At 46.2% G+C, this 10478-nt stretch overlaps 1 protein-coding gene across 2 annotated transcripts; it reads left to right on the top strand.

Moving 5' to 3' along the window:
* Positions 1-978: 978 nt before the first annotated feature.
* Positions 979-9965, top strand: LOC101763432. 2 transcript variants are annotated; one of them, XM_022827316.1, is made up of 5 exons: positions 979-1178; positions 1276-1473; positions 3734-4865; positions 4960-5301; positions 9916-9965. In XM_022827316.1, the coding sequence occupies exons 1-5, from the start codon at positions 1156-1158 to the stop codon at positions 9952-9954; spliced, it is 1734 nt and encodes a 577-aa protein (XP_022683051.1). In that variant the 5' UTR covers positions 979-1155; the 3' UTR covers positions 9955-9965. The 2 variants fall into 2 exon arrangements, with proteins under 2 accessions (XP_022683051.1, XP_004973421.1); XM_004973364.4 differs by lacking the exon at positions 9916-9965 and having other exon boundaries at positions 981-1178; positions 4960-5504.
* The last annotated feature ends 513 nt before the right edge of the window (positions 9966-10478 follow it).

Consider the following 10478-nt stretch of genomic DNA (forward strand, 5'->3'; position numbering starts at 1 on the left):
GAATAAGTGTTTAGTGCTACACATAACCTGTTAAGGACTATTATGCTCTTTTATGCGAACATGGACAATATTATAAGTAAACCATAAGCTGTGTGGATTGTAATTAAATGACGTGTACGATGATTTTTCTCAATGTTAAATTTGTTCTGAAATCCTTATAACGGACGGGTTGTTTGGTTGGACTAAAACTAAAACTAAAACTAAAGTAAAGTTTAGCCCAGTCTAAAATTTAGACATCTGAATTTTAGTTGGCTAAAATTAGTCATGTTTTGTTTGGAGTCAGAGCTCATTTTTAGCTTATTTATCGGTAAAATTACATTATATCCTTAGGAGGTTTGGGAGAGAAAATGGTAAGATTTGAGTAGGAGGGTATTTTTTGTGTTTTGGCATTTGTGTCTAAAATTAGCCTCATTAATTGGGTTTGGAGGGCTAATGAAAGTTTAGTTTCAGGTTGGCTAATTTGGATACACCCCACTAAAGTTTAGCATCTGTCACATCGGATGTTTGATGCTAATTAGAAGTATTAAATATAGGCTAATTACAAAACTAATCGCACAGATGGAGTCTAATTCGCGAGACGAATCTATTAAGCCTAATTAGTCTAATTAGGTTTAATAGATTCGTCTCGCGAATTAGCACAAGGTTCTGCAATTAGTTTTATAATTAGCTCATGTTTAGTCCTTCTAATTAGCATCCAAATATCCAACGTGACAATGCTAAAGTTTAGCACCTAGTATCCAAACACCCCCTTAATCAAATGTTTGGAGTAGGTGCTAATTTTTAGCCCACTAAAATTTAGGCCCTGGATGCCTATGACAACCGGATCGGATCGGATCACATACCTTGCTTGGCAGCTACTTTTTAATGCCTGTGACAACCGGATCGGATCACATACCTTGCTTGTCTCCTCTTACTCCTTTTCCTCCCTTCCCTCTTCTGCCTTTTTTTTTGGGTGAAGGCGGGGGCATCTTTGCTCTTTAATTAGTTCCTTGCTTCTTGCCGCGGCACCACTAAACTTCGGCTTTTCTTCCAACCATCAATATATGAACGTAAGAGCGCTGGCCATTGCATTGGTCAAGAATAAGGGACGATTTATTTGTAGATACAGCGGGAAGAGGGAAGGCGCGTGAGATTTCTGGCTGGTCGTAGTTGAACATGTGCTGGCCCTATATTGATTGGTGAGATCGGCTGTCCCAGTTGTTACTTCGATGAATGGAATGGGAGCATATACTGTATTTCTCGTCTTTTATGCTTTTGCTCTGTTTTTCTGTACAGCGGTTTTGACGAGTTCTGCCATGGAGAAGTCATCAACAGCTACGCCATGTTTATGGGCTATGTATCCATGGCCATCAGGGGGCTAGGCTACCTAGTGCTTACATGGACCACCGTCGTCCTCCTTGGTGGTTTTGTCTCCCTCCTACAGGAGAAGGACTTTTGGGCTCTCACCGTAATTACGCTTGTACAAACTACTGGGTTAGTCTCCTCGGCATTTAATTACTGAAGCATAATTAAATGAAAGTAATTATCATTTTATCCATACGTACCTCATTACTTTTCATTATACCCGGTACTTCGGTAGCCTAGGTACGGTCTTCCCTCCCAACATCATGTTACCAAGATTCACTCGACAGGTTCTACAGTAACTTTAGGCGCGTTTGGGCGCGTTTGGCAGCCTACAGCGCCTCAGCCAAGCTCATGAGCCAAGCTTCAGCCAGACGGGCTAGGTTCATAGGGTGCAGAGATATGGATTGGCAAATCTGCATCTCATGGTGCTGACTGAGCGAGTTTGTTTGGTGGGCTGCACAAGGAAGTAGGCTTACCTTGGATTGAGGATGGGATAAAGTTACCACTGTCTTCCTCCTCCTCTATTCTTCCTCCATCTCTCAGCACATTCCCCACCGTTTAAGCACCACCACACGCCGGGCGAGATGCCGCCACTAAGCTTGCCACGGGCACCATCTTGGCGCGCCACGCGGCCGGATCCCACGCGGTGTAGGCTGAAAGGCCTCATTTGCATCAGCTGAACTTGGCCGTGATCCTCTCCAAGCTACCAATCAAGAGCACCTGCACCGTCTGGGCCTGGCTGAAGGCTCATGCGTGCTGCCAAACAAGCCCTTTAGCTTGCCGATCTACAATTTTGCTGGCAGCAATTTTATGGCCCAGACCTCACGTTTTCACTATAACCAACTCGTGGAACCATATAGCCTGGCTAAGTGCATCTTTACCAGAAAACCCTTCTCGTTCTTGAAAGATACCATCGATGGCCGGTCTATTATTAGCCACCGGCTCGATCGACAAGGTTCCAGAGAGAGTAGTGATTTATCACTCTTAACTTTTCTCCCGGTACCACCTGCCAAGGGTTCAGAGAAGAGTAAATTATACTCAATATACAACAACTTGTCAAGTAGGATGCAACAACTTGTAAAATGCTCAATTTAGTACAATAACAGATGAATGCAGATTGGTCCAACATTGTAAATTAGTGAAATAACTTGGCAAATTGATGCACATAGAGTCCAGATGTTACAACAATAATGTATTAAGAAAAGTAGATGGACATGCCAATTTCTTCCAGTTAATAATTCTTAATTTTTATCAATAAAAGTGGTTGATCATGAACAAGATGTTGCTTCTCAACCTTGTACATAACTTATTTATATGCATGACCACACCTCTCACCTTAACCAGTGAGATAGGCTCACTTCCTGACCATGTGACGATCACCATAAGTGTGGAGGCAGAGAAGATCAAGTTTTAAGCTCAGACTCGAAATGAGATGGAGAGGACTCTGGGAGACAATCCTTTTTAAACTAGTATTTTAATAACCTATTCTGAACTAATTTTTCAAAAGTAACTCTTATTTAGGTCGTGCCGAACTTTGTGACGTAACTCGTAACTGAGTTACTATTGGATGAATATGTCTGCGGTGTGTAAAATCAATAAAATGGTTTAGGCAGGCTAGTGACGAATAAGCCTACAAATGAATTTACTTTGGAACAAAAATTTTGACTAGAAATTGATTTATTACCTTAGTACGGGGGAGTAGTAAAAATACGTAAGCTGCCATTGTGACATGGAGCCATACATGATAAGGCCACAAGTCATTATCGTTGACAGATTTATGCAAGTAAAGAGTTGGATTTTGTGCAATTATGAAATTCGGATCTAAGGGATTGGGAATCTCACCATTCGCATGCGTACTTTGCTTCCGAGAACCTGCTGCATAGCTAAATTTTAGCTGGCTAAAAATTTCTTTAGCTAGTTGAACCTAGCTAAACACATGTAAAGTGATAAAAGGTCAAACTAACCCTCCACCTTCCTCGGGAAAAGTATTTAAAGTGGAAGTGAAGGATAGGATAGACAAATACCTTTTCAACTATCATTTAGCTTGAGGATCCAAACAGCCATAGCTAAAGTTTAGCTTAGATAAACTTTAGCTAGCTAAAACAAAGCTCCTAAACTTTAGCTAAAGTTGGGTGGATCCAAATAGAGTCCAAAATTTTTTAGTGGTTCACTCAAGGTCCAATTACGAACCCTGATTCTTACTTGGAGTGAACCACTTAGGAAGTTTAATGTCATTAAATACTTGGAGAGTTTATGAACATTGGTAAGAATCCGGAAAAGGTTGAGGAACCACGAATGCACTTTACTCATGTATATTTTTCCTATACTTTTGTATGGTTCCCTGACATCGCCACTTAATTTGTGCTTGTCCTAATAATCTAATTGACAGGGTCTTCAATGTCTTTCTGAAAGAGAAGCTACGTAATATTTTGTATAGCTTGATGGGTTTAATGATTTCGATGGTCAACTGTGAAGCTGAAGCTGAATCATTATCGGCGGTGATGATCATGATGGCAGTGGGATTTGCCACGCTGCTGCAAGTACTGGTTGTTGCTGTTATACTGCTCCCTCTTGGTGCTGTCTACGTGTTTGGGCTGTACATCTCCACCGGGATCTCGCTGTGGCGTCTAATACAGCACGATTATGCCGAGGCCGACGGGGATCCCAACAAGGCGAACCTGAGGCCAGCACTGGTTGTCCTCTACTCGCTGGCTCTGGTGCAGGGCGCGCTCCTATGCTACAGGGCCATCTTCTCCATTTCTATGAGGGAACAAGTTTTTGTGAATGCAACGTTGGAGCGCTACCACTTCAAAGGAGACGCTGTCCAGTCAGCCCTGGACTACTTCCATGACACCATGGCTGGATGCGAGAAGAACCCTTCCTTTGCTAGAGGCACGAACCTGATCACGTACGCCTCGGACCTGATGGGGTCCACTTCGCCTGACAGGTACCTCTCCGGGATAAGGATCCTCGACACCCTCCTGATGAAGGAGAAGGAGGGGCCGATCCGTACTCTCGTGGTGCAGCGGCTGCTCGTGTCGGAACCCAGCACTGTCTGGAAGCTGCTGCGGACGCTGGACGCCACGATGCCGTATGGTGTTGAGGCACGGCTGCGGGCCGCGAGGATACTGGAGCACCTCGCCGGCGACATCTACCTGGATCAGTTTCCCGGAGGGATGCGATGCATCGCGTCCCTGCTCGACCACGAGGCCTCTCCCTCCAGGCCCCAGCTGAGGAGGGAGGAGGTACCGGTGCTGCAGGGCATGCGAATCCTCCGGAACCTCGCCGCCAACAGCGGCAACCTCGGGGCCATCAGAAGCGCCCCGGGCCTGCTCGCCAAGATCACGGCGCCTCTGGACCCCGACCTCCTGCAGCTCCACCATACCTACCGGTTCAAGGTAGCGTTGGAATCGCTGATCCTTGTAAGACGGCTTATGGACATGGACGCTCCTAGAGAATCCAAGGACGATGATGAATGTCTCGAGTATCTGAAGAAAGCCGTGACCAATGCGATGCCGAAGGTACTACGATCCCTGTGTCGTCATTTGTTAAATTTGCATCGCATGTGCACGGTGTGACACAGTCAGAGTACTGATTAACCTGTTGGTCTTGCAGGTGCTCAGGCATGTACTTCAGCTACAAACAGAACTGCAAGCACCAACAGATACACACACATTCTCAGCGCCAGGTACAGACTTAGAAGAAGGTCCCGTTTCACACGCTACTGATCGTCCGAACTCGCAGCAGCAACCCAAGGCCATAGAATTGCGGGATGCCCTTCTGTCGGAATGTGCGACGGCGTGCGAGAAATTGGTCGGGGAAGATCAAAACTTGGCTCGTCGGCTGGACGAGATCGCCGCTCAGATCTGTTCGGACGCAGGGAAGACTGCCATGAGTTGGGCTGCCCTCTTAAGAGATGTAAAAGACAGAGGGCAGGACTTGCGTGTTGAACGTCGGGGACTTCCGACGATGTTGCGTGTTGAATCAAGTGGATGAAACAGCCCCATCCGTAGCAGTACATATATGCACCCATGGAACCTTCTAGGCGCAGGATCCTAACAGATCCTATTTACAAGGCAACTAACAATCAATCCTAGCGCCATGATAGGTTTCCATGTTACCAGATTACATGCATGTTTACACGTTACAAACTTTACTTCTAACAGCCTCCCTCAATCACAACTTGGTCAAGTTGAGATTGATCCTGAAGTTCTCCATTAACTGAACCGGCAAAGCCTTGGTGAATCCATCCGCCATCTGATCTTTAGAAGACACAAAGTCGATCTCAAGTCGCTTTTGCTTCACACGATCTCTCACAAAATGATAGTCCACCTCAATATGTTTTGTTCGAGCATGGAACACTGGGTTGCTTGTCAGATAGGTAGCTCCTAAATTATCACACCATAATCTGGCTGCTCTAGGTGCTTTAACCCCTATCTCATGTAATAATATCCGTATCCATATTACCTCAGCTGTGGCATTGGCAATCGCTTTGTACTCTGCTTCTGTACTAGAGCGAGATATTGTGGGTTGTTTCCTTACACTCCATGATACAAGATTTCCGCCTAGGAATACTGCAAAGCCTCCAGTGGACTTTCGGTCATCAACACAGCCAGCCCAGTCAGCATCAGAGAAAGCACTAACTAGAGTAGAAGCCGACCTGTGAATCTTCAAACCGAGCTTGGTACATTGTTTCACATATCTCAAAATTCGTTTTACCGCCTCCCAGTGTGTTGTAGTCGGATCATGGAGAAATTGGCACACCTTGTTTACGGCAAATGCAATATCAGGTCTAGTGAGAGTCAAGTATTGTAATGCCCCAACGACACTTCTGTACCTTGTTGCATCACTTGGACCTAATGGAGTTCCTTCAAACAAAGATAACTTCTCACTGCTAGAGAGAGGTGTGGTTACCGGTTTACAATCTCCCATGCCGACTCTTTTTAACAAGTCTGACGCATACTTCTCCTGAGTGAGAACAATGCCATCACGCACTTTTGAGATCCTTAAGAGCAAATTCACCTTTAAGATCTTGAAGTAAGGCAGTTTTGGCTGCTTCACTTGAACTTGCAACAATGATGTCATCGACATAGACAAGTATAAACATTGTGATGCCTCCCTTGCTAAAGTAAAACAGTGAAGTGTCAGCCTTGTACGCCTGGAATCCCAACTGAATTAGCTTGTCACTGAGGCGAGAATACCAAGCCCTCGGAGCCTGTTTGAGCCCATACAGTGCTTTGTCTAGCTTGCATACAAAATTTGGTTTCTCTGGGTCTTCAAAACCTGGAGGCTGATGCATATACACCTCTTCCTCTAAGAGACCATGTAAGAAGGCATTTTGTACGTCCAACTGCCGAAGGGACCAGCCACATGAGACAGCTAGCGATAGGATAACACGGATTGTCGCTGCCTTAATAACTGGACTAAACGTATCTTCATAGCCGATGCCATATCTCTGTTTGAATCCTTTAGCTACTAGCCTAGCTTTATACCTGTCCAAAGTCCCATCAGCCTTCCTTTTAATCTTGTAAACCCATTGGCACCCAATTACATTTCTTCCTTTCTGCGGTGGAACAAAATGCCATGTCTGGTTCCTCATTAGTGCTGCATACTCAGAGTTCATGGCCTCTTTCCAATTCTTGTTTGCTAATGCCTCATCAAGATCAGAAGGTTCACCAGTGGAAGTTAGTAATCCATAACGAATGGTTCCATCGGTGTATACCTTTTGTTTTCTGATGCCCTGTTGAAGATGCGTTGTAGGGCGGTGCACAGCATCTAGCGGCACGGCATATCCTGGCGAGGAGATCTCCCCTGGAAGCTGAGCCCCCGACGCACCTGTCGCATCCATGGATGACGCAGGATCCTGGACGCCTACGCCGTCAGCGTCGTCATGTGGCGAGGCTGTGGCACCCGCAGATTCGGCGAGCGACCCGCCATCAAGGCCCACACACGAGAGCGAAGGAGGCGTGGCGCCCCCGGGTTCGCCAGACGGAGAAAACGCGTGGCCAGGTGAGGGCTCGTGAATCTCATGCCGCGACCCCGAGGGGGATGTTGGCGCAGACGCAGAACCGGGCGTAGAGTGTGTTGCATCGTTGGTCTCCACCGAATCCTCCTGGAACTCCGTGCGGCCGGTAGAGGTATTATTTGATGCTGGATTTTCTTGATATCCAGAGTTCCTGCGCTCAAAATTTTTATCAATGCTAACTGGCACATTAGTGGATTGATCAGCTATGTCACTAGCCCCAGGATTAGCCGTTGTTTCGGACGGAAGCAGGAGAATTTCTGGCCTTAGCCGTGCGCCTGCATTAGGGTGCAACTTTGCAAAGGGAAACACTTTTTCATCAAATGTTACATCACAAGAAATGTATACCCGTCCAGAAGATACATCTAGACACTTAAATCCTTTGTGAAGGACACTATAGCCAAGGAAGACACATTGTTTGGATCGGAATTGAAGCTTGTGTGTGTTGTATGGTCGGAGATTTGGCCAACAAGCACACCCAAATGTACGGAGGGCTGAGTAATTTGGTTTTTGATGAAATAGTCGCTCTAGAGGCGTGGAGGAGGCAATGACTTTGCTTGGCAGGCGATTAATTAAGTATGTTGCGGCTATGAAGGCTTCATCCCAAAACTTCAGAGGCATAGATGCATGGGAGAGAAGGGAAAGCCCGACCTCAACGATATGTCGATGTTTTCGCTCCGCAGCACCATTCTGTTGATGGCGTGCGGGCATGACACTAAATGCGAAATACCAATCTTGGTAAAAAAAGAATTAAGTCGCTGATATTCACCACCCCAATCCGTTTGGACAGCCTTGATCTTTCGATCAAATAACCTCTCAACAAGGTTCTGAAAATCATGAAATTTTTGGAATACTTCAGACTTAAACTTTATAAGATAAATCCATGTAAACTTGCTGTAATCATCAATAAAACTCACATAATATTGTTTGCGACCAACAGACTCAAGAGCAGGGCCCCACACATCAGAGAAAACCAAATCTAAAGGTGCACTAGACTCACTGGTGGATATGGGATATGGTAATTGATGTGCTTTGGCTTGTTGGCACGCATCGCACAGATACTCATGACTGGAATCAAAGGTACATGGCAACTCATTATTACTGACAATCTGACGGAGATGCAGGATGACCCAGACGCTCATGCCACCGGGACAGAGATGGTTTGGACACGGTGAAGGCCTACTTTATTGCTGAAGTGGAAGGAAGTGGATACAGTCCGCGCCGACACGGACCCTTAAGCAGAATTTTCTTGGTGTCCAGATCCTTTACCAAAAAATAATTTGGATGAAATTCCATGAATGCTGAGTTGTCAGATGTGAAACGATGAACTGATATAAGATTTTTGTGTTTTGTGTGCCTCAGGAACATGCAGAACATTATTCAAACGAAGATTACGGCTAGGGGTAGTAATCATAGACTGACCAATGTGACTAATTGCCATACCTGCACCGCTCGCAGTGTGGATCTGATCTCCTCCATTGTACTTCTCACGAACCGCCAGCTTCTCAAGTTTGCTAGTGATGTGATCAGAGGCACCAGTGTCTGTGTACCAGTTGTTGTCGATGTTGTAGGAGCTTGAAGCCGCCGCCCCTATCTTCTCATCTGTGTAGTTTTCATCAAACCGGTACCAACAACGAAGGACAGTGTGCCCCTCCTTGTCGCACACTTGGCAGATTGGCTTGTCACGTTTCTTGTTGTTGTTGAAGCTGCCGCGTTGCTGACTGTTGGTGTTGAATCCTTGGCCGCGACCACGGCCTCCAGTGCTGGGAGGACCGCAACCACGCCCACGTGTGGAGTCACGGCCACGGTTTGAACCGCGCCTGCCTCCGCGACCGGCCAGATCGGTCGACGTCTGTTCGCCGCCATGGACCAGACCCATCCTGGTCTCAAAGTTGAGGAGCTGTGCATACAGCTCATCAAGCGTCACCGATTCCACCCTCATAACGAGAGAGGTAACCAGCAACTCATACTCCGCAGACAATCTGGTGAGAATGTACTCAACCAGCTCGTCGTCGGTGATAGATCGCCCCGCTGCCGCCATCTCATCACTGAAACCTTTCATCTTAGTGAAATATTCAGTAGCGGAAAGATTACCTTTCTTGGTATTAGCGAGCGCGGGTCTGTGAGGCGAACATCGCCTCAATCTTTGCCCATGCAGCCTGTGCCGTCTTGGACTTGGCGATGTGGCTGAGGATGTCCCTGGAAACGCTAGCAAAGAGGAAGCTGAGAATCTGCTGATCCCGGGTCTCCCACTCCTCGAACGCCGGGTTCAGAACTTGCTTGGCTTCCTTGTCCGCAATCTCCTTCTCTGGTGCCACCATGGATCCAGTGAGGTGCCCATAAACGTGAGCACCTTTGACAGCCGAGAGGACCTGAGCCTCCCAGGTGGGGTAGTTGGTCCTGGTGAGTTTTTTGGTGATGGCCGTAGCCGAGAGAGGGTTGGGCAGGAGGGCTGAAGAGGACGACATTGCGGCGAGGTGTATCCAGATGGAATTGGCTCTGATTACCATGTAAAAGACAGAGGGCAGGACTTGCGTGTTGAACGTCAGGGACTTCCGACGATGTTGCGTGTTGAATCAAGTGGATGAAACAGCCCCATCCGTAGATGAAACAGCCCCATCCGTAGCAGTACATATATGCACCCATGGAACCTTCTAGGCGCAGGATCCTAACAGATCCTATTTACAAGGCAACTAACAATCAATCCTAGCGCCATGATAGGTTTCCATGTTACCAGATTACATGCATGTTTACACGTTACAAACTTTATAACAAGAGAAGCACGGGCCAAGAAGGAGGCGCTACCGAGCCAATAATGCTAATTCGAATACATTATATAATGGTTTTATCCAACTGTCATGTTACACAAATATTACTAAAACGAAGTGTATAGTCAATCCTTCCGAAGTTCCGATACATAGTTTTGTATTGTTGTTTCATAAAAGATCGGAGTCCTGAAAACAATTTCGTATTGTGCCTACAAAAGTGGACCAAATATATTATATTTTGTGTCCAAATATAAACAGCGGAAGTAGTGCATGTACTAACTCTTTTTTAAGAGGAAGAGTAATAGCTAATCGATTGTGCCACACAATGCAAGGCCAACAGCACA

This window comes from Setaria italica, chromosome VI (genome assembly GCF_000263155.2).
Source record: "Setaria italica strain Yugu1 chromosome VI, Setaria_italica_v2.0, whole genome shotgun sequence".
Taxonomy (NCBI): Eukaryota; Viridiplantae; Streptophyta; class Magnoliopsida; order Poales; family Poaceae; genus Setaria; species Setaria italica.